General features: G+C 38.2%; 1 protein-coding gene across 1 annotated transcript in view; it reads left to right on the plus strand.

The window, feature by feature from the left end:
- PIBF1 (progesterone immunomodulatory binding factor 1) overlaps positions 1-25,680 on the plus strand; it is a gene marked incomplete at its 5' end in the record, with an annotated part of 93,528 nt that overhangs the window by 23,423 nt on the left and 44,425 nt on the right. The window contains 1 exon segment of the mRNA XM_008947112.1: positions 25,190-25,355. Within this exon segment, the coding sequence (XP_008945360.1) occupies positions 25,190-25,355 (166 nt within the window).

Genomic DNA, 25,680 nt, shown 5'->3' on the forward strand with positions numbered 1-25,680 from the left:
AAAAAAAAAGAAAAAAAAAAAAAAAAAACAAATAAAACACACACACAAAGAAATCCTAAATGAAGCCACCAAAACCCAACTAATCAGAAAACAAAAAAAAAAAAGACAACCAACTAAAAATCACCAGTGTTCCATTTGTGAGAAAGTTCATTTTAATTTATCTGTTCCTTAAAGAATATTTCTCATTTTAACTTCCTTATCCTGACTTCCTGGTATCTGCAACATTTATCATAGTGGGTATATATCATATACCTTAGATACTTTGTTCATGTGTTGATACCTATGCTTAGACACACATTTCTTCAGTCTGTGTTTGAATGCCACTCTAATTTTTTCCCAGTTGTTGGTAGCATTTGTCTTGTCAGTTCAATATGCACGGTAGGGATAACTTTGCAAGTCTGTGATTATTCTCTGTTCCAATTTTAACCATCAGTATGTTGTCCACATTGCAACACCACATTAAGTTCTTACTGTAATTACCACCCCTTAAAATTTCTTTAGCTTTTTATTTGACTTAGAAGAAGATGGGGAAAACATATAGAACTTGGATTACTAATTTTTTCATTTAAAGATTTTCTGGAATCCCTCTTCTTTTAGTTGTGTGGTAAAACATATAAAGGAAACATATTTCAAAACGCTTCTTCTTTTGCCTGCCTCTGCCACCCCCCTCGAGTTTCCCCACACACACACTTGGTCTTAAATATAGTAATTTTTCATCAAGGGGAAATAGAAAAAAGTAGGGGAAGAAGTTAGTTTAGGGGACTGAGAGTCATAGTTGTCAAATACAAATAGATTCTTCTCCTTCCATTACGTCGGAAGTTGTGAAATTTGAAGAAGATAATAAAGATGAGTGAGGGAAGTCTTACTGAGTGGTCTTTGTCTTAGTGTAGAATGTGTAGTGCAGTTTGCCAGCCTTTCTCTTTGGAGCAGTGGGCTAAGGTGAAGCAGTTGCATGGAGGCATCGGGTGAGTGGAAGGCAACGTGTCTGGCATGGTTGAGGAGTCCATTTCTTCCGTTCTGCCCAGCCAGTTACTGCTGTATGACTGTTTGCAGAGGTGTAAACTGTAAATCTTGCTCTTGGTAACTCATTTGATGTGGACTTTGTTTCAGTACAAGGTGAACATCTCCTTTCTGTTCTAACACTGAAAACCCTTGAGCACCTATTTTCAGAGATCTCGGCCTCATTCATACCACTGTTTCAGAATTTCACGATATTTTTGAAGCATGTTTTTATAATGTAGCATACTGTTAGACTTTGAGTTCAAACATCAGTTTCTGAGACAAGTAAATGCAACGTGGATTTTGGTACAGCTTTTGCCGTGGCTGGCATCAGTCTTGTCTGACTTGAAATGCCTGTGCTGGGATGGAATCATGTCTCTAAGGTACTTCTTTCTTCACGCTGACTTATAAAGGGAGTCTATGCAACAGGCTCAGAAATAGATACCCATGTAAACATCTGAAGCTAGATGAGGTGAGTCCCACTTATCTTTTCTGAGTTAAATGAGTTCAGCTTAGACTATTTTCACAAATTCTTGGGTTTTGGAGCTTTTATGCTTTACCATCATTCTTACTGAGTCTTCCAATGCAGAATCTTTTAGACTTTAAGTATTTGTCAAGCGCTGGTCATGAAATTCAATGTTTTCATTATGAAGTTTGATATACTTTTTTTTTTTTTAGTGGAGTCTGTTGTCTTCCATGACTGGAAAGATTTTGGTTAACATAAATTCATTGAGATTATGTAAACCCCGAGTTACAATTAAACAAGGGATTATATCTGGTTAATGAAACTGCAGAAGGTAGGAAGATATCATCCTGATTCAAAATGTTCCATCTTAGCTGTCTTACAGTAACTCTTAGAGTTACCACACCTAAGCGAAGAGGAAGCTTCCATTTGTCTTTTTAGAGGAAAGGGGAGAAAGGACAGACACAAATTTTCTAAGACACGGTACTGTTTCCGTAATATAAAAGGCATGTAGGTCTCTTGAGGCCTGAATGTGACAGCATCATTAAACAAAATGTGCAGTAACTTAAAATACTTAAAATGTAATATATAGTTAAGTACAGGTTTTGCACATGCTAAAGGCTTTCCAGTAGGTTGTCATAGTGATGTCTGGGTGCAAATTTTACTTGACTAGATTCCACTGAAGTGTTACCAACACCTCCTTGTTCTCAAGCACCACCTAACCTCAGAGGCACTTAAAATCAGTCTGCATTCCAAGTTGGAGCACATCTAGGTAGAGGTCCCCGTGTATGCTCGGAAGTCTCCTGGTTTGGAAAGCTAAGTGCTTATTTTGATATGGTTAGGGAGGTGCTTGAACTCTGTTCAAGTCCCTGAAGGGCCTGTTTTTATTAGATCATGGCTAACTCATTCAGAAGCATTGAGTTCACTCCAGAACACTGTTAGGAGAGGAGGTAAATGGCTAAGCTTGCCTCTTCTGTAATATGCTTTAAGCACTCGCCCAGGAAGTTCAAGACCTTGGTCCTTTCCCCCTCAGTCTCCCTAATTGCTTAAAGAGCTTTTGGTATTACCTGGAAGTTATGTCAATTTGCCCAGAATTATTTGCAACAGGTGTTGATGCACAGAACGTGTGTATTAAACAAAATGCCATGAAAGCGGAAAAATAAACAGATTTGGGGGATTTTTGGGATATAAGCTGATCATACAAATCCTAAAAGAAATTGTAACATTTCAGTTACCCTATAACTTTTAGACAATTTTAGCTCTTAATTGCCTTTTTGCATTTCATTTTTAATTTTTAAAAAACCCCAAACAAACAAAACTAAAAATGTGGATATTGGCAATAGTTACCTAAAAGGTCTATAAATGTAATTTTGAGAGTAAACTTTTTGGATCATTGATTCTTTTGTCATTGTGTGTAACCATCTTTTCGTAAAGTAAACTCTGATCTCTCCTGTTTCTAGTAGAAGCTAGTCTAGTTGTCATGTTCAGATGGAGTTTTAATTTCTCTTCTAAGATTTTCTCTTGGTTTATAACAAGAAGTTCCGATGCCAGCATTAGTCCTTAAGTATCTGTTGTTTTGTCCTCTTAAAACGTTAGTCAGACTTTACTTTCCTAAATTGTAGCTTATTTCACTTCTCATGGGATAGATTCCTTGTTCTCTTGAACATCTGAGTACCATTTATTTTAATCTTGACCTTCCTTCAACACAGATAACTGGAATTCTGAACAATGTTTTAGATCGTTTCCTGTTCCATCTTGTATGATACCATAATTTCCACTAGATGTACCTTAGTGATTGCTAGAACCGTGTGTCTTTTGCATAGCTGGGTTGTTTTAGCAATTTGGTTGTCCTCATATCATGTAATGAATCTAGAACCTTTTCCTCAATCTATTCTGTGTCTGGATGAAAAGAGCCACCACCTTAAGGTTTCTAGCCCTGCTCTCATTCTTGGATGTGTATATGCGTTCTAGTTTGGTTTTGTGATTATGCTAATAATGTAAGAATTGCACTCTCCAGCATATCAGAGAGGCACATCACTCTGAAAGATGCTCAGTGTTTTTGCTCCAAGTACTTGACATGAGATACAACTCACCTAAATGTAAGTGCACTCACTATGGGTACTACAAACAAGTTGCAGAAGTCTAAGATATCATTATAGTAAGTGGAAACTTAGTAAGCATAATCAGTGGGGTTTGGAGAGCCATTCAGCTGACCAAGTAATGGTTGCTGTTTCAGGACAGCAAAATAAAAACATTATTATTCTTAATAATGCTTTAACTGCAGTGAGCAGGTTTCTACTAGTCACACTGGGGACTTAACTTACAGGTAGATGCTCAAGCCTTTCTCAACTTGGATTTAAAACAATCACAGAATGGCTGAGGTTGAGAGCGACCTCTGGTGGTCATCTGGTCCAACCTCCTCACTCACTCAGCACCACCTATAGCCAGCTGCTCAGGACTTTGTCCGGCTGGGTTTTGAGTATCTCCAAGGATGAAGACTCCCCAGCCTCTCTTGGCAACCTGTACCAGTGCTCAGTTACCCTTATAGTGTAAAAAAAAAAAAGTGCTACCTGATGTTCAAATGGAACCTCCCGTGTCTCACTTGGTGCCAGTTGCTTCTGATCCTGTCACTGGGCACCAGTGAAAAAAGTCTGACTCTTGACTTCTTTGCACCTTAGTGGTGTTCAGTGTTCACAGCTGATGTTTGCTTAGATGATGTAGTTCATTACTACAACAGTCTTCAATGTAGAAGCTGTAAGTAGTAGTATAATGATACACGAATGTCACATGAATGCCAGAGAATCTTTACGAATTTAACTCCTACAGCACTCATAAAAGAAGTATTTGAAGTATTTTAGAATTGGAATTAACAAAATTCAGTTGATGTGGAATAAAAATCAGTCCTAGGTTAGTGAGGTAAGAGTAGATTGGCTGCAAGTAGTTGTTATTTCTACTTTCCTATCTCATCATCCTTTTCTACAGCATTCTCTAGATTTAGATATGATAGAATTGCCTAAGCGACAATTCTTGAAGCATGTTTTTAATCTATATTTTTAATATTTTTTTAAATCAATATTTAACAATGTTGTGTCAATAACATACAAAAATTTGTTAAAAAAAGAAATTAGGTTTCAAAAAATATAATTTTAGCTCTGGTGTATGATACTAGCCAATATGAGCTTGCATTACTGAATTGTAGGGGAGAAAATTATGTTTGTGAAAGTGCAAAATAGTTGTAAGTTGTTTCCTTGGTTTTATCATTTAAAAGTTCATACAACCCTGTCAAGGCTTTTTTTTTTCCTGTATTAGCTAGTTGTGAAAAGGTATAAAACAAATTACACAGGTTTCTCTGTAATTTTTATACTTGTATAAGTTTTAACGCTTCTGTACATTTTACTTAGCAGCTACCAGACCTAATTTTTACAAAAAATGCTAACTGTTACTTTTTTTGTCTTTTAGAAACATGTACATTTTTTGTGACATTTATTCTGCTAACTACTAGACGTATGGACCTACCCTGTGTCATGTTAAACAGAAAATGTTTGTTATGTAAGAATGCCTTTTTAAAACACTCGATGTTTTAGGAGGAGAGTAGTATAAATTGTTCAATCAATAGGCTTACCTTTCATTTACCTGCTACACTTTTAATAACTTACTTATGTTATACAGCTCATCTTTGAAATGATTAGACATGTTTAAGCATCTCTTCTTAAATTCTTAAGTTATAGCAATTTTTGTACTTACTTGTCTTGGCCTTCCTACTCCACTTACCACCCTACAAAATACATCTTTGTATTTCGTACATTTTGTACATGGATTCCAAGATGCAAACAGTACAAATTATAATGTATGATTCATATGGCAAACTTCTAGAGCATTTATTGGTGTGTTAGTACATTCCTATGAAATGACAGTCAAATTGATATATTTAAATGTAGGTTCACTGAAAAAGATTGTTGATCTTGCATGTGTGCACATTTCATGTCAAAGATATTTAAATATCGTTAGAAAGCAGTGCTTTTCTGTTACTGCCACATTAATGCTACCATTTAAAAATTCTTCTGAAATACTCAAATGTGTTTGAAAATTAGATGCGTGATATGTTTTCCCAAATAAAAATTACATTTCTGTGTCTGTGGAGAAATATAACAAAGGAGAGTCTTCTAAAAGATGAGAAAACTAAAAACTGAAAGGTAGCTGAAATGTGATTGTGCCAAGTTCTAGGCATACCAACTGAATTGTGCTCGAGACCTCTTCATTTTGCTATTTTTGTCATCCTTTTCACATTACATTCCAGAATTTTTTTCTTTCTTGAGTGCTAATAATGATAATACTTTGAGAACTAATAATACTTATGGAATTAATAATACTTTTAGAAGACCTTGAGAAAAAGGTATATTTTTAATGCAATCAAAAAAACCACACACATTTTCACTATTGAAACTCTGTGGCAAAAAATGCCAACATGGTTTCTCAATCACAGAGAGAGAAATAGTACTGTAGAAAGTTTTGGTTTTTCTTCTTGAGTCACTTGGGTGTCAAATGTTCTTTTCTTTTCTTTTTTTTTTTGAGATCTGTTTTGCTTGTTGGTATTCTTTTGAACAGTCCCAACCTCTACATTTCTGTTTGGGTTGTTTGCTTTTTTTTTTTTTTTTTGAGTGAAAAACATAGAATGGGAATTGTATGTGCCCTTAGATCTGTGGAACCTGGAGTTCATAGGAGAATAGTAACAAAGCATTAACTATTGATATTTTTGCTGTAATTTAAAGTAAAAGCTGAAAAAAATATTTGCAGTAGTAGTAGACTTTTTTTAACGAAATCCATTTAAATGAATGTGGAAGGGTTAATTCTCCTTCTAGTGTTTATTTTCTTTCTTCTCTGCAAAGTTTGATTCTATTTTCTGTCTTAATAAGAGTAGCAAGTACTGCAGTATGCTGTTTATTTTATTAATCACATTGCATGCCGTATTTGATCATGATCTGAGAGATGCATTGAATTACTTTAAACACATGCTTTAGATTCCTATAGATCTGTAGTACAGTTGTTGAACATACCCTGCATTTCTAAAGAAGCAAAAAAAGATTGCTCACATTCATACAAGAGCTTGCTTCCAAGCCAAGAACGACAGATGCTGTTACAGCTGAGAAATGTAGTGTTTTAGGAAAACACTCAAACAGTAGTTAACTTAGGTCAAAGTAGAAAAAATGAATTTAAGATGCCTTAGTTTAGACTGGAGTCAAAGGTACTTGGGGTGTAGATGTTGGTTGTACAACCTGTCAAGGATTGTTCCAGCGCGGTAAACCTGCAGTGTCTGAATGAGAGAAATAGTTCTGGTCTCTGCTTTCAATCATTTCAAATGTGCTGACTTTCTCCTGTTCCTCCTTTTAAGTAAATAGATTTGCAAGTTTATTTTTTTGTTTGTATTTTCATATAGGAGAGTACGTGTAAATGATAGCATACCAAGGGATGGTGAAGAGGGGAGTTGTCTGTATGTAATCCAAACTTTCATGGCCTGGGTTTGACTTAACTGTGCCAAAGCAACATATTTGTCCTAATTTAATGTTGACAAGATCTGCTAGAGTCTTTAAATTCGTTCCATGTGCAGTAGAGAATAATTCACATGAGATTGATTGTAATTTTTAGCAGGATAAGATAATAAAGTAAACGGAAATTTGAAAAGAAAAACTATTAATATTAATAAGACAGCAGTACTGAATTATATAGCATCGTGTTTGCTGTGTCTAGCATTTATACACTATTTATAGAAACACAGGAGAGGTAATGGCACAGAGTCAAGAGGGTGGCACTGAATGCACCAAAAATCCTGGCACACGCTATTGCTCTTAAGTGACGACAGTTTTGGTTCCAACAATACTATGGCTTTACCTAAATAAGAAAAACAGTTATTCAATTTTTTTTGTTTTTAAGCCCCTAAAGATGGCATAGCAGTAATAACTTCTCAAATCTGTCGATGTCATTAACCTTACAAACCAACAAGTATTTCTTTATGATCCAGTAAGGAAACTTGGGAAAGGTATTTCTTGTCACTGACAGGAAAAAAAAATAATCAAAACATATATAAAGGGGGAAAAGGGTATGGTTCTGCAGTTGTAACAAGTTTTATTCTTTGATTAATTTCTGACGTGTGTGATGCTAATTGGCAAACAACCATTAATTCATTTTTGCTTTACAAAGAGATTATATTTTATAAAAACAAGCAAGTTCTGTTTAATTGTGTTGCATTCAGTGGCTAGGGAACAGATATTCGTAAAGAACAATTTCTTTTGCTTTGGGGAAACAATTTTATGATGGGATAAAATGCTAAATATTCTGTATATTCCCAGTGTTGGTGTTACAGGCAGAGTTGAATTAGCTTGTTACTTTTATTATTCTGAAGGGGAGAATTTCCCTTGGAAGTTCAAAGAAAATTGTTCAAACAGTGTAAGCCACAGGCCACTTCAAAATAATCCCTGTTTAGAATTTGACACGTATCTAAAATAGCATTTCTCTCACAGTAGATATTCTTTACTCTTACCGACATATTTTAATTCAAACAAGAATTAATTTGGCAAAGTCCTGGGTTTTATGTGGATTAAACAAGCTGATCTCTGTGGTTACTTTTGGCTATATTTAAGACAGTTCATTGTGGTTTTGGATGTATCTGGTCTAGCTTTATACTAGTCTGCTAATATACTGTTACTAGTTTCAGCAGTGAAGTACTGTTACTAGTCTCAGCTAACTAAAGTCTAGTTCACTGTTCTGCTTAACTTACGTATTGACTGGAGTCTGGGAAAGTGCTCTTCATTGCTGAGAACCTAAATCTCTTTTTGAAAACCTGCTGTGCCAAAAGAATTGCAAATCTTAATCACCTTCATCCAGAAGTAAGGGAATTAGTATATCATTTAAAAGTTCTTAGGTATTTGTCTCCACATATGTGTATACATACACTCAAGTCTTTTCCTTTGTCTATCAGTATTCATGCATGTCACCCATAATAAATAGTCCCGTTCTCATACTTCATCCTTTTCACAGAATCACACAATGGTAGGGGTTGAAGGGGACCTGTGGGGATCATCTAGTCTAACCCCCCCTGCCAAAGCAGGTTCACCTAGAGCAGGTTACACAGGAACACAGCCAGGTGGGTTTGGAAGGTCTCCAGAGGAGGAGACTCCACAACCTCTCTGTATAGCCTGTTCCAGTGCTACGTCACCGTCAAAGTAAAACAGAACAGTTTTCCTTGTGTTTAGGTGGAACTTCCTGTGTTCCATTTTGTGCCCATTGCCCCTTGTCCTGTGGCTTGGCACTACTTAAAAGAGTCTGTCCCCGCCCTTTTGACACCAGCCCGTTAGATATTTATAAGCATTGATGAGATCCCCTCTCAGTCTTCTCCATGCTAAACAGCCCTAGGTTTCTCAGCCTGAGAAGTATTCCAGTCCCCTAATCATGATGCTTTCCAGTAGTTCTCTTTCTCTCTAGAACTGGGGAGCCCAGAACTGGACACAGTACTCCAGATGTGGCCCAACTAGTCCAGAGAAGAGGAGAACATCAACCTGCTGGTCACGTTCTTCTTAATGTACCCCAGGATACCATTGGCCTTCTTAGTGACAAGATCCCATTGCTTATGGTTAATTTGTTCTCCACCAGGACTCCCAGATCCTTCTTTGCTGAACTGCTTTCCAGCATGTCAACCTCTAACCTGTACTGGTGCATAGGGTTATTCCTCCCCAGGCGCAGGACTTGTACACTTGTCCTTGTTGAAATTCATTAGGTTCCCTTCCACCCAGCTCTCCAGCCTGTCCAGGTCTTGCTGAATGGCAGCACAGCCTTCTGGTGTGTCAGCCACTCCTCCCAGCTTAGCATGAACAAACTTGCTGAGGGTGCACTCTGTCCCTTCATCCAGGTCATTGATGAAGATGGTGAATAAGACTGGACCCAGTGCTGACCCCTGGGGAACACTGTTAGGAACAGGCCTCAGACTAGATCCTGTTGTGCTGCTGATCACAACCCTCTGAGCTCTCTCGTTAGTATAATGTGAATCCTGTTTTTTCTTCACTTCTCCAGGTGTGTCACTTCCACTGGTAGTTTTCTCACTGAAGGTAACTTTCACAAATTTGGCACTCATATTTTTTGCTTACTTTGCTTTAAAGAGGGTAAATGGGCATTTCATGTAGCATTGACAAAACAAAACTGTTATTAAAAATTCCAGAAAGAGTCACTTCTGAAAGAGCCTGTGATCTTCTTGACAAAAACAGGAAACCTGGATGGAGGTCCTGTTTTGAGTAAAAATGTTTTTGTTCTTCATTTACTAAGATCTTCACTCCCATGACAGAGACCTTTTACCTCATCTGAGGGCTTCATTCCAGTAATCTGCTGATGTAAACCTTAAGCTTCACACTGCAATTTAGGGATAGGAAAAAATATTCACAAAGTCCTTTGCCTGTAAGTTCAGTATCAATATATGAATAACGATGGAGTGAGACAATTTTCCATATCATTTACTAGTAAAAGTCAAAATGAGATCTTACTTAGGAATAACTGATCAAATGGAATTGTCTCATCAGGTAACAGGAGAGTTTAACACAGTGAATAGGATTGCTTCTTCTCAGTTAAAGGATCATTAAAGTGAGGAGTGTTGATGTAACAGGTATTTTCAAAGAACTTGGAGATAAAACAAGATTGGTTATCTTACCTTAGACACCAACACAAAATAAGCATAAGCCTTTCTCTTCAAATTTGAACAAATCAGGAATGAATTTAAATAAATTTGAGAAGTTTTTTATTATTATTATTTCCTGGGAAATAATATAGCTAGGAAAGCTGCTCAGTGTTTGCCCTTGTTGCTTTTGCTGACCAGAATCATCTGTACACTAAATCCCCAACATCTTTTGACAGTGGGGATTCTGCCAATGGACATATAACTAATGAAATTCTTTCTTATAAGCCTTTCTACAGAGAAGTTGAGGAGGCTGCTAATATTCTTGAAAATTTTGCTTTGAAATTCGGTCAGATTTGTCATGTAAGCTTCAGATCCCTGCCCTATCCAGGAGTACTGCTGGATTGTTGGTAGCGTTCCTACTCATCTCAGGCATTGAGTAGTCTGACATGAGGAAGTGTTTGTTAATGTGTGTGCATCTGACTCAGTCAGATTCTTGAGTTTATGTTCTGCCAATAACCAGGCCCAACAAAAATTATACCACCACCAGCAGGAAGATGAACCAATACACAGACTGTATTGTAGACAAGAAGGACATTCCATGAATGATCGCTGGGGGTACAAACAGATCAATCAGCTGGTACATAATTGACGCCACCCCCAACGATGCCACAAAGGACGTAACTCGGCCCACAACAGGTGGTACAAATAGAGACCCGAGGTTGCCCACAGCTGGCATGGGAAACAGCCAGACCAGCAAGCTGAACACATAAGAGAAAGGTGCCCACATGGCGACTCTCACCCGATCAGCCCGCATTCACAAAGGTCTTAAGCAGACCAGGGCCCAGCTCCAGGGAGAGTCAGGAGGTCTTCCCTGAACCAGGAAGCTCTGTGGAGTGCACTCCACAGACAGACACTCCTGACTCCCTGCAAGTGGTCCCAGCTTTTATCCCCAAGCAGACAGCTGACCTTTGTCAACTCAGTGCGGGACCCCTGGGGCTCATTTCCCTACTGGCTCTCCCTGCAGGGCCGGCCGCACCCTGGGGGGAAGCTATAAGGCAAACTCACCACTTCTGTATGAAGGGCTGTGGGCATCACCCATATGTCAACCTTAATTCGGGGGCTCGGGGTTCAGACCCCAGCATTTCAGTTTATGACTAGGTTGCTGATCTTTTTTGAGGTAATGTGACTAGTGCTTCATTACATAGTGTAGCTGGAAATGTTTGGCCCTATAACTCTGTCAGGAAACAAGAAGAATTAATTTCCCTTTTATTCTTCTGCAGTGAAGTTCTACACCACTTGTATAGCTGACATGCTTTCATTTGGTATTAATAGACTCAAAATTTTCAAATACTTTTTGTGTTGCAGACTGATCTTAGGGGACCTTCATGTCTCAGAGCTTTTTCGTGGGATAAAAAGGTTCTAATATTTGTAATCATAATCTAGTAGAGCATGTGTCACAGTGATGCTTCCCAGCACAAGTTCACCCCTGAAGTTTTCACCACTGTGTTTTCATTCTGAAACCTTTAGGTGTTATGTTGCTTTCAAGACGGTAATTCTGCAGTTCTTATTGAAGATTCCCTACCCATGCTCTTGGTGGTTTTGTGGAGAATACAGCTCAGAGTCGCTAACAGTGTGGATATCCTGAAGCAGAAATCAAATTTACCTAGAACTGTTCTTTAAGGTGCATTTTCTATATGCACATTCACAGTGCACCCTCTTCATTGCTGCTTCTTTTTGAATGTCTACTTAGAGTTACCAAGAATTCTGAGATTGGGAAGAATTGAAAATAGGGCCAAACACCACTCTGTTAATAGAACAGCAGTCAAGGTTTAGACAGTGTGCCCCTTCAGTACTGTTAAGACAAGCATGCTTCAGCGCCATGTGCTTATAGACACTGCAGCTTCAAGAACAGCTGGCAGCAGGTTTTCTTGTTTTCTGAAAAACTGACTCCATTTTGAATTAAAGCAAATGGAGATATTAGCCTAATAAGTGGTTTTAGGTTAAATTTAGAGTCTGGTTCCAACCTGGTTTGACTTTAACAGTGGAAGAGTGTAATGCTGGGAATGGAGCTCAGAGGGGAAGAGTTTAAAGTGCTGTGGGAAAATATTAAGCACCTCCATCTACTTAAAGCCCCTAATAAAGAAGACAAAGGAGTTGCACATCACATGAAATAAGGTTAACTGAAGTACAGTAGTAACTAGGCTGTTTTTCAGTTGTGACCTAAGTATTCACACAAAACTGGTAACTAGCATGGTCAGACTGAAGTGTAACAGTTCATACTTTAAATTTTTAAGGGAAATTAACTCTTTCTGTCTATAGTCCCTATTCAATAGAAGTCTTTCTTGTAAACCATAATACCAAGGGTTAAAACCATTTTTTAACATACTGTTCAGTGAATGGGTTCCTTCACTTTTATTGAAGGAGTTAATGTTAACAGCAAGGGGAGAACTTTCCAGCTGCTGTTCAGTGAGTACAAGAACTGCATCTTCTCTTGCTTTATTAGGTGCTTTACAGACGTAACAATATTCTGGAGCTCCTAGTGGAAAGAACAGATGATGACAGTGACGAAACGATACAAGCACTGACCACACAAGAGTAGTAGGAGCTTTCTCATTCTAGTGCACAATAAAAAGATGTCTACTCTGATATTTTATGACCTAAAAGTTAAAAAGGATGTAGCCTCCACATACTTAATACACAAACAGGGCATATTTGGAGATCAGAAGTGTCTCGTCTATAAGTCCCATTGGGGGAAAGACCTGAAAGAACAAATTTTTCAAGTCTGCTGCAAGAAAGAATATTATTTTTCTCAGAAATGGATATTGAGGGGATTGTGATAGTTCAGCTGAAGAAATAATTGTTTAAATGGTGGGAGTAAATGGGAAGAAAATTTAAAAAATAAGGATACATAGGAAGAGAAAAGAGAGCTGGACATAATTAGAGGAAGCAGAGGAGAACACTGTCAACGTAAGAATTCTTGAAACATCTTCAACAAGCATCTTTCAAATGCTTGAAACTTTTATTGCAAAGCCTGTTTGTATCCCCATAATTCATGAATTCTGACTTCCTTCTTTTCAGACATGGATTTTGCTTTCTTTAACTGCTTCCCACAATACTACTTTTCTGAAATTAATAACTTAGTATTAGAAAATGTGGAAACGCTGTATAAAGGCAGAGTTGCGTCTGTGTAGAAAAATTCTGTTAAGACTTGTCAGATGACTGATAAAATATAGAAAAGTATGTTGTGAAAGCAAATATGCTCAAGTGGAGACAACTTGGAATTAACTTTTTTTTTTAGAACAGTTACTACATTTTCAAAGTATTTTCATTTTTCACATTCCTCAGCAGGTAATATAGGATAATATGATAACTGAAGAATTTATTAGAATAGGCTGCTTTGTAGAAAACTTAGACTCTTAACTGCTTTAAAATGAAGAGAAATTAGTTCGCTTCTTTACTGTCATAAACAGCTTGGTGATCTATCTGTTCAGGATTCATTTGTTACTCTGCTTGAAGATTTTTTAAGAGTGTGAGGAATGTGACTGCAGCTCCTTCATTTTGTTTTGGCTGTATCATATATCTTTCATATTCTCCTACTCCAGTGATGCTGTTATTTAAGCTTATTTATTATTTTTATACCTTCTAAAGATTCTCTGACTGCTTTGAAAGACTTACACAGTTCAGGAAAATTATTTTTAGAAGCAGTATGTGTTTCATTTTTGGGTAATGACACAGAAACATCTACATCTTAAGATCTGTAACAAACAGGCTAGTATACAACATTTTATTGTTTGATAGTTGTTTCTAAAGCTGAAATGCAGTTGATGAGCTTGATTTTTAAGTCATATGAATGAAGAGAGGTCTTCACACTGTCTCCTTTGTTTTCCCATTATTGATAATGTGTCTTCAGTTACTGTCACTGCATAAGAAAGGATATTTCACATGTCTTAGACTTGAAAGAAGGCAGATCCAGCAATGCTCTCCTACATGTTGCTTGTCTGCCAGTCATTTTCGTGTCCTTTGATTAAGTAAGACCCATCTCTGCTAGCTATTACCATTATTGTGTCTTTCCATCCTTTACTGTTCTAACAAAACCTTCCCTGAGCTGCCCAGTTTCACTGAAGCATGCCTGATGGCCTGCAGGCAGCTTTATGTAAGTTCCTTTAAGTTCTGAAAGACAGATGAAAATCCATGTGTTTTTCCAGTATCATAATTAGTTTAAAAAAACTGCTGGAAGTACAGTTATAGTAGTCTTTGGTACCTGTTTTTTAGTGTTTTGATAGCTTTTCTGTAACATTCAAATGCTAATAAGGAAATGCAAATTATTTTGTGTGTGACTACACGTCATCCTTCTTGTCTTTGAGGGAAACACATGGGGGTTTTGTAGGCATCCAGCTCAGTACTAGCCAGTGGTGTACACTGACATCATCCTGGCCCATATTAGCAGGAGAATAGTCAAGGTATCAAGGGATGTCCAGTTTTGGGATGTGCAGTACTCCAGTAAAAGTAGGACAGTGATGAACTGGAGTGAATCTAGTGGAGAGTGACCAGAATTGTCAGGGCTGGAGCACTTGCCCCATGAGGAGAGGCTGAGGAAGGGGTTTGTTCAGTCTGGCCGTTGGGACACCTAACAGCAGCACCCCAAGTGCCTGCAAGGAGATCACCAGGAAGATGGAGCCAGGCCCTTCACAGCAGGGCATGGCAGGAGGGTGAGAGAATGTGAGTTGAAACAGGAGATTCCAACTTGGTATAAGGAAAGACCTTTCACTATAGCCAGGAATTATTGTGGGCAGTCTACTTCCTTGGGAGATTTCAAGACCCAAGTGGCTAAAGCTTTGAGCAACCTAGTCTGATTTCATAGCTGACCTTGCTCTGAGCAGGATGTTGGACTAGACACCCCCTGAAATCCCTTTGAGCCTTAATTATTCAGTAATTCTCTTTTGCATTTGCATTGTTGAGATCTTGTTTTGAGAGGTTGTTTTACTGGGGAATAAATAGAAAGTTATGTAGCAATATGCTGGCGCCTCATATTTATATTTTGCTTCTTTCTTAAGTCACTGCAAGCATCAAGACCCTCCATTATATTAATCTTAGGGGGAAAGTGGCTTTGCCATCCATCATGGCTAATAGTAGCACTTTAGGAACACGTCCTTGACAGATAACAAGGTATGCCTGTACTTTGAACTCTGCTTATCAGGAAATCAAACCTGTTATGTGTGATATAAAGGACATACCAATCATTTGCTAAATTATGGCAGTTTGAACCCTAACCTTCTGACCTTCTCTGCCAGACTTTCAGTGGGGAAGATGGAGAGAGGAAGCAGTCTCTGCTGATACAGTAGTTATGTGTATCTTTTCTTTTTCAGATGTCAAGGCAGCTTTGTCTCATGGGCTACCAGTTAGCCCTATCTCAGAAGATTTGTCCCTACTTTCTCATTTCTCTCCCTGTCCTTTTTTGGGAAGCTTCAGTGATGACATTTGCTTTCATTATTTTTTTTTCCCTTGCTTATCATACAAAAAGCCCTTTTTTTTCATCACTATATAGAATAGAATTTGAGTTTTGAGATTATTAGTTACACACAAGTTACATCTGTAGGGTTAAGAACATAAATATTTTCATGTTAATTTCTGACTGTTTTAAGGAGACATGGCATTCGAAACATTTTTCTTCTGTTTGTAGCTGTGTTTTTAGTGCTTTTTAGATTTTATTATCTAAAATGGGAGACATTTCAGTATTGCTCTCGTCACTTACATAACTGTCATTCTGTCAATCATTTCACCTTGACTTTTTCCCTTTTTGCATTAATGGAATTAAAAATCATATAGTAATTACCTTTTATTAAGTGTATGTCTACATCTAAAAGTATCCTAATGACTTTTTTATTAAATCAGAGGAACAGCAGCACATACCACATACAATGAACACTATTGTGGGAAGTAAATGGTAAGATTGCTTACACATTTAAGGTTCTTAATCAGTGTGGAATTTTTTGTGTTTCTAATGTGTAAAATGTGACTTGCATTTCAGTACTTGGACTGTCACCTTGGTTACTCTTTCAGTCTTTGAGTTTACTTCAAAAGTTTCATCAGAGTTGTATGAGATAGTTAATTGCCGTTTGCTCAGTAGTAGTTTGTGTATAGGGCTACAACATATTTGTTATACCCATTGCACAAACCATAAATTTCTTTCAAAATATCTTTATGATCAAATTTTAATTTTCTTGTTTTTAATAAATGCTTATGCAGCCTGCTTTGTAGAAAGAATAGAAAGAGAAAGGACTGACAAGAAAAGTATATACAGTTTACAGATTGATACATTCATAACTTAAGTCATGTAACAAACTTTGTCAACATGAGCATCCAGAGAATTTCATAGAATCATTAAGGTTGGGAAAGACCTCCAAGATCATCAAGTCCAACCATCAACCTAACACTACTGTGACCACTAAACCATGTCCTGAAGTGCCATGTCTACATGTTTTTTGAACACCTGCAAGGGATGGTGACTCCACCACCTCCCTGGGCAGCCTGTTCCAACACCTCACAACTCTTTCAAGAAAGAAATACTTCCTAATATGCAATCTAATTTTATTTATTTTATTTATTATTAAGCTCTATCTAATTTATTTCCTTGAATCACCTTCCCTTGTTCTTTTACAGTTTAGATTTGACCAATATGTGTATCTCAGTTTTCAGTAGCTTCTTTTCAGTGTCTACAGAGTTTTAAATTTTGTGACTTCAGCTATTTAAAAAAAAAAAAAAAAATTAGTCAAAACACCTACTAGATTTAGCTGTATTTTCTATATCAATCCACATACATTATTGGGGGATAAGTCTCTCTATGAAATTCAACTTTGTTAACATGGCAATTTTTTCATGGACTGAAGTAAACCATGAAATAAAAATATTGGTTTAATGAAGTTAATGGCTTGCAATGCTGTGGGAAATCAAACAGAGAATAGCGTGCACAGAAAATGTGACTAAAGACATAATGAGGTTTTAATAAATATACTTCAGGGTTATTTTTTTCTCTTGAATTAAAATATGTACAGTAGAAAAAAAAACATATTGCAAAGCAGGGATCCTTTTCAGTTTGTCACTTCAAAATGAATTTAAAAAAAAAAAAAGAAAGAATTTGTCTGAGCAAAGATGTTGTTTAGTCAATGAGAAATCTAATCATGCTTATTCTGCTGCTTGTCCAGATGTGTGTTCCGCCTCAGTTCAGCACATTTCTCATAATTTCAAGACTGGAGACTTTTGCCATTTTATGTGCTCGTGCACACATATGCAAAAGAGAAGCTTTGTGCCCTGTATCGAGGCTGTGCCAGAAACAATAGAGCTGTTCAGCTGCTTCTGACTGCTTTGCTGTGTTTCCCTTTTAGGTGGTTGTTCTATAGGTAGGAGAATTCTATAAGGCTTATTTCCTTTGGTATCTCTTCACTAGGCTTCAGAGAACTCATTTAACAGCATGTCTGTTTGGAAAAGAGGGATCTTTTCTCTTTCTTTGGGATTATTTTGAAGTTTTGTTCAAGGGATCTTGCAAGGTGATAGTTTCCGATTTTGGATCACGAACTAGACACCTATGTGCCGACGTCTCCTGATCTAGTAGGTGTTCTCTGAGCAACCATGTCTATTAATTTCCGTTTCATATTTGTATGGTTTTTTGAAGATCTAGAATCATCCTCCTCCGAAACGTAAATGAGAGCACAAGGATATACCTCTTGACTAGGGTGTATAGACAAAAAGGAAAGCAACTACCATTAGACTCCTAAAAATAACTGGGGTCACTCTGTTCTCCCGTTTGTCTATCTAAGAAACAGTTTTTGTGGAGGAAGCAGTGGAATTATATCCCATTGCTTGTTAAATGCTTATTGGTTCCTTCAGTTCCTTTAGTTTTGTTAAGGGTGCTGTTGGTAGTATCGCTATACTGATAAAGTTGAGTCAGATTATTTGAGCAGATTTAGTGCTTATTTCAGTGAATCAAATAAGAAAAAGAGTTAACTCAATCAAGATGCTGATTACTTAAACCAAGTAAAAACAGTCCACACAAGTGACTCTGAGCAAACTAAGCATGTGTCAGCAGCACTGAATTAACACACCACAGCAACCACATCCTGTTTCATTTTTAAAGCAAGCATCACAGGAGTTGCTCATATTTTCACAGTAGCCCGAAAGTAAGCACGCACATTCAGGAAGTGGAAGACTGGATCTGATGTCCATAAGAGCTACAGGACTGAGAGAAAACTCTGTAGTGAAGGTTTATTATGAAACTCTCGTGACTGAAATACAACTGCCAAGCTCAGGTTGGCCTTGGCTATGCTGGAGCACTCTACCATTACTGCTGAAGCTGCGTCTCAGTGCAGGAGTGAATCCAGAAGTTTCACAGAGTCAGAGTCACATAAAAGGAAGCACAATTGCATAGTCCAGAGACAAGGAAGCAAAAACAGATTTCAGTCCCTGCCAGTCAGCATGATTTAGCAGATATGTCTAAAGGAGACTCATCTTTCATAATGCTCATTCTTTCAATTCTTAAAAGAGATGGAACACTCATCGTGGTAATTAGGTCACTGTAGCTGTCCTGGTGGAATAAACATGAAGATAAGCAGCTACCTTTATAGTAATTCATCAAGATGTGCCTTTTATGTGTATATTCTATACCCCACCTTTAACTTGGCTCTTTGCCAGTCGTGTTACAGGTTAGTGAGAAGATCTGTGCAGCAGCTAAACTGATTCTTTCTGTGGTATTAAGACACAAGAATACATGGGAAGTATGCACATTTTCATCAGGCACTGCAGGGAAAAGTGTCCACTCTAGGGTGCTCTGGGCATTAGTCCAGGTAGGGTAGAGAGAATATGTGGGTTTTACATAGTGAAGAGCTCCACTTACTGCATATGTAATTTTGGGCTTAGGTGTCTTGAAACTATAGGTAGTATGAACCAGCGGTTTATCTTGCTAAATCTTGATGTTTGAAACTAGCACTTCCTACAAACTGCAGAATAGTATGTGGAAGTGTTGCCTCCAAGGAAGTTGTTTTGACAGAATGAGGATCAGAGGCCAATACGTAACAAATGCTTAGAATGCTGCAAAACACAAAAATCTGCTTTGAAGCAAGCAGCTTTAAACAAAGCTTCTAAGCTTTCTCTCTCAAACAGATTTTACTAAACCACATGCAAAAGTACTGTACATTTAATTACTTGATATGAAGCAAATGTAACATCTGGCAAGAACTTGCATGTTCAATCGTGTTTACCCTTTAGCATTTAAGCTATATGTTTCTGGATTTTTTAAAATAACAATCCAAAGCAGGAATACTGTGCTGAAAGTTTTTTTGGCATGTTATTTGGGGAAAACAAATTTTAAGTGACAGTATTTCAGCAAACAAATTTTTCATCATTTAAACAATTTTTAGATTGCATGCTTTATTGTCTAACTGTTATACTCAGCTTTCTTTTTTCCTTTTCATAGAGAGATTTCAATTTGTTGTTGCTAAGTGTATTGTAAGTATAATTTAACATATTTGATAAGCATTAATGAAGCAATGAATAGTACAAAAGACTGTAAATGCCTATAAAGTTAGTGTACCAGCACACATAAAATATCTTTAACTGAAGAATGACAGTTTTCTTACCCATTTTGCAGTAAGTATTAAACCAGACTTTCAGTTTATGAAACCAGCCAGACACATGACGCATAAGACTTGGTGTTCAGTGCTTCAGAAGCTGAGCAATGGACACATTTGAAACTAAGGATCAGAGTTCCTGCGTTTTCAGTTGCTTAGTGGGTAGCATGTGAACTCAATTTATGAGAAATTTTTGATTGCTCAGAAACAAGCCAACCAGTGTTTAGTACCAAGGATCAAAAAGAGAACCAGTGAAAACAAGATCCTTTGAGTGCCTGTATTTGAACTGGAGTCTCACAGTTTGCTGCATGTATGGACAGCATATGGACAGTCTTTAATGTGACTGAATTTAATTTAGGCCTATCTAGACTGCTGTTACTCCTCCTGTGACTCCAAGTGGCACAATGAGGAGCAAGGAAAATTCTGTTCTGTACTTTTCTACATAGCTTTGAGCTCTTTGGAAGCAACGAAGCCTTAACAGCCAGACTCAGTTGCAAAGGGGACGAAGTTAAAACTGGGATTTGAACCTCATATTGAAAGAGGTACGAGTAGGATTTGATGAAGAATGGCAAATTATGAGGGTGATATGGGAATAAAGAGAAAGAAACCAGCAGATGGAGAGTAGGGCTATAAGATAGAAGTGGAAACTGAATAGGCTAGGAACAGAGGGGAGAAGAAAAACATGCCCCAAGTAGAGAGAATGGAATTGGAAATGAGGAGAAATCTGGGCTGGCACTGGGACAGAGAGGGAGGAGGGCAGGAACTTTAGAGAACATGTTTAGGCTGGAAGTGGAAGGTTTGCAATAGGACAGGTTAGGGAGGGAATGTCTGCAGCATTTAGGTTTCTCTGCAAACTTGGCACTGAACCAAAGCACAAACGTTTGTACAAAAATAGGAGAGTGTCTTGGAATTACTCTTAAGATCTTAGATCTGAATTTGAATTTGTGGAGACAGGATGTTTTCACAACTTACAGGATTTTTTTCCATTTTTTCTAAACTTGAAGATAAAGTCTAAAATACATCCTAAAGAGCTTTGGGTCAGTATAATCATTTGCAAAATTAGAAAGGGTGGATGTTCGCATGCAAATTTTGAAAAGTTATATCATGGTCCACCATTTACAAAACATATTCCTCTGACTGAGGTATCTTAGAGCCATCCTTACAAAACACAGTTTAAGTCCCTCTCTGAATATTCTGTCTTGTTACTTTACTCTAAAAATAACCTTTTTGATAAACCGTTGTGTCACTCTGCTTTAGCAAACTTCAGGCATGATTGACTGGTCATCTTAATGGCACAGACAATAATGAAGTTGAGACCTCATTCTTAAGTGTTCAGGAGTGTTTCCTTTTTTTTTTCCTTAGCTCAATCTGTAATTTCCCTGTCATTCCCAAAATGCCTTCTTGTGAGACAAAAACCTCTACTCTTTCACTATATCAAGTTTGCTAAAATTTCTTGATGGAGGAAAATCCTGCACACCCACATTCCACGATTTTTTTCCACAATAGTGGTATTGCAGCACGGGGTAGTTTTATTTTCTTTTTCTTCCCTTAGAGGCCATCTAGGCAGATTAAGGAATGTATTTTGACATTTTGTTACATGACGCTGTACACACATGCACATGCACTTGTGCTGAAATAGTACCCAAGAAACCAGAAATCCTATCTGGCTGAGTAAAAGCAAGTATGAAAAAGAAACTCTGAATGGTTTTGCAGTGAAGGAATTACTAGTGAGCTCAACAGTGCAGTGAGGTCAAAAGAAAACTGACCCTTCATAACCTTACTGGTACAAAACAGATCATGCACATCTGAGGTACTTCAGGTTTCCAAAACAAATTACAAAATATTTCTCTGAAGTTACGGTTTGTGATTGGGTTGATAAGCATGCTCTGGAAGCTCCCAGCTGATTGAATAGCCTTACAAAATCACCAGAGAACTATGGACCTCTCTGGAGAGTGTAAACAGAATATGCGCAGCTTACATTTATGCATAGAACCATTAAGGGTGCAGAGGTGAAGTACTTAAAGTATCAGCACTCGAAAAGCATCCTCAAGCACAATTGACAGTGGTCATTGGTAACCAGGTAGATAATTGGTGTTTAGCAATTTAAGCACAGTAACTGAGAACAAATGTCATGCTATTCAAAAAGAAAATTGTTTTTAAAAGAGTGACCTTTCCACTAGCTCAGTAGGCAGAACTTCCCATCTCTGCTTATGCAGCCTGTGTGGGAACAACCTCATTCATGCATTGAACTGTTTACTTGTACATGGATGTCTACAGAGTGATTATAAAGGGCATCATAATGGCACCTGTTTGTTCTATTCAGGTTAACTCCAGTGAAAATTGCTTCCTCTTTGTGCCTTAGAAACATTCCTACATCTGAAATCATCAGAGAAAAGTAATCTGCCTGTCTTTGTTAAACACTCCCAGTCCCACCTAAAGATCAGGTGCTAAATAGGATGAAATTGTGTTGCAACTGCTGTTTGATAAATGACAGCTAACGTAACAACCGTGCTGGGCTAGAGTGAAGGTTTATCTGGCATTCTAACAATTTGTTGCTAAGTGACGTCTCTGTGAGAAGTACCCAGGATGGCCTCCCGTTGGCATATCAGCTGCACCACCCAGCTCAGTATCCTCAGCACACTTGCTGAGGGTGCCCTCGATGCCACTGTCTGTGTCATTGATGAAGATGTTCAACAACACTGGTCCCACTACAGACTCTTGAGGGACACCACTGGTCACTTTTGCCCAGCTAGGCACCAAGCCATTGACCACTGCTCTCTGAGTGCGGCCGTCCAGCCAGTTTGTCATCCACTGAACAGTCCACCCATCAAACCCATATCTCTCCAATGTAGAAAGGAGGATGCTGTGGGGGACAGTGTCAAAGGCCTTGGCAAAGTCAAGATAGATGACGTCCACGGCTCTTCCCTTGTCCACCAGTGCAGTTACTTCATTGCAGAAAACAGCCAGATTGGTCAGACAGGACTTGCCCCTGGTAAAGCCGTACTGACTCTCCTGAATTACCTTCTTGTCCTCCATGTGCCTTAGCGTTTCTTCTAGGAGGATCTGCTCCATGATCTTCCCAGGCACAGAGGTGAGGCTGACAGGACGATAGTTCGCAGGGTCTTCCTTTCTACCCTTTTTAAAAATAGGAGTGATGTTTCCTTTGTTCCAGTCACTAGGGGCTTTGCCTGACTACCAGGACTTTTCAAATATTATGGACAGGGGCTTGGCGACTGCATTAGCCAATTCCTTAAGTACTCTGGGGTGCATCTCATGGGGTGCCATAGACTTGTGTATGTCAAGGTTCCCGAGGTATTCATGAACCTTGTCCTTGTTGTCTGTGGGAGGGGCTTTGTCTCGCTGGTCCCTGTCTCATGGGCCATCCACCTGAGAGTTGTGAGAAGCTGCCGTTGAAGACTGAGACAAAAAACTTGTTCAGGACCTCAGCCTTCTCATCTGTTGTTACTAACTCACCATTGCTGTTCCTCAGGGAGGGGATGCCTTCTTTAACCTTCCTCTTCTGGTTAATGTACCTATAGAAGCCCTTCCTGTTTTCCTTTACATCTCTCGCCACGTTCAGCTCCAGCTGTACCTTGGCCTTCCTCACCTCGTTCCTGCACAACCGGGTGGTGTCACTGTATTCTTCCCAGGATACCTGCCCCTGCTTCCACTGCTTTTGCAGTCTCATCTTGTCTTTTACTCTGACCAGCAGGTCTTGACTCAGCCATGCTGGTCTCTTTCCTTCCCTACCTGATTTCCTACAGCTGGGAATCAAAAGTTCTTGAGCTCTATGATAAGCATGTTTAAAGATCTGCCAGCTCTGCTCCGCTTCCTTGTCCCTAAGGACTATTTCCCAGGGAGTCTTAATGACTAACTCCTTGAAGAGCTAGAAGTTTGCCTTCTTAAAATTAGGGTCCTGACTTTGCTTTTCATCTCCCTCATACCCCACAGGACCTTGAACTGCACTAATGCATGTTCACTGCAGCCCAAGCTGCCTCCTTTTTTGATGTCCCTGATGAGCTCACTAGCATTTGTGACCATCAGGACTAGTGTTGCATCCCCTCGAGTTGCATCTATTTCCTGCCTCAGGAAGTTGTCATCAAGGTACTCCAGGAATCTCCTGGATTGTCTACAGGTCACCGTGCAACTTTTCCAGCATATGACAGGGTGGTTGAAGTCCCCCAGTAGAACGAGAGCCTGTGAGTGTGATGTCTCTTGTAGCTTTAGTAGTTGTCAAAGGCTTTCTCCACTTCCAATTTGTTCAAGTATCCTTTTGAATAAGTGTTATTTTTTAACACTCATGGCATTTTATGGTAAAGAATTTCACAGCTTTCATGTGGGAAGAACGGTTTCTATTTATTTTCTTTCGGTTTCTGTTAGCTCTATTAGATGCCTTCTCATTCACCTATTGGAAAATACAGTCAATTCTTATCCTCATTCTCTATGCTGCTCATGGTGTTATGGGCTGCTGTCATTTCTTCCTTTTTGTTACACCCTCTCTTTTCCAAGCTGTAGAGTCCTAGCTTGCTTAAGTAATTTCTTCCACACAGTGTGACTCTATAAGTGCATGCACTTGCTCTTTGACAAAGGTAATCCTTATTACCCTTCTCTGATGCCACACGAGTTCTATTGTATTCTCTGTGAGGTGAGGTACTAGAATGGTAGTCAGCGTTCAGTATGCAGGCAACGGCATGGAATTGTAAAGGGATATAGTGATTTCTGTGTTTTCTCTATTGCTTTCACAGTAATGCTCAAAGTGTTAGTTTTGACCAACATAAACAAGCCAAAGTTCTCATGGATTTATCTAGTATAACCCCAAGACCTCACTCATGAATGAAAACAGTCACCTACAAGTTTGTAATTCTATGTATATGATCAGAATCATTTTTATAACCTGTGATTTACTTTGCATAGATCTCCTTTGAATTTCATGTTATTTCACACTGAGATTTGTAAAGCTTTCTACTGTTCTTCACATCACCTTCATTTTCTATAGTTCAATAATTTAGTTATCTATGAGCAAACATTTTTACCCCTCTTTTCTGAGATTGCCTGTTAAATATATTAAGTAAAATGAATAAAGTCCACTTCTCAGTGGATTATTATCTATCACATACAATTACCTTACAGTGATATTCTCAAAAATATACTTCATTTCTGCTTTTTGAGAAGAAGGTGCAGTTCTCAATGATTGTGCATTAACTATATATTCAGAAAAGCCATGGACTAAGTTTTCCACATACTGTGTTGTCTGTTGTCGTTATAGTATTTAATTTTCCTAATGATGTCTTGAATACAGATTGCAATAGTCACCTAGATAACCATCCTAATACTTACTAAACTCTTAGAAGTACTAGATTAATTTCTGAAATTTGCACCTGTAAGGAAGAGAAATAATGTGTATCCTACATTTGTTCGGTTTTGAATCATCAAACTTCTTTTTCCCTTTAGGTATAGACAAATGCAGCTTGGCACAGAAAGCAAAGTAGCTGAACTTCTTCACCAAAGTAAGCTGAAGTCCTTTGAAAGTGAACATATACAACTTATGCAACAGGAAACAGCTAAGAATCTTTCACAGTGCCAAATGGAATGTGAGAAATATCAGAGAAAACTGGAGGTATGTTATATAGAGAGGCATTTTACAGGGCATTACAGAGTTGTTTTCAATTAGAATGTTAAATGGAAAAACTTGGGGGGAAAAGTAGCAAAAAAACGTACATGGCTGAATTATTATCTCCACAAAATTCTGCTGAAGCAGAATCTGATGACAAAGATTGTTATGTTTGACCAGTTCAGTAGAAAACAAGACTTAGGGGAGAAGAAGTTGGCAAAAAAATCTGTCATGGACAGATGTTGAAGACAGTAAGTACCTCATTTACATGAGGTACGTGTATGCTTGTGTCACAAAGCTGCTTATGTCAGTCTATGTGATTGTTGTAGGG

This window comes from Merops nubicus, unplaced genomic scaffold, assembly GCF_000691845.1.
Source record: "Merops nubicus isolate BGI_N331 unplaced genomic scaffold, ASM69184v1 scaffold1049, whole genome shotgun sequence".
In the NCBI taxonomy this organism is placed as follows: domain Eukaryota; kingdom Metazoa; phylum Chordata; class Aves; order Coraciiformes; family Meropidae; genus Merops; species Merops nubicus.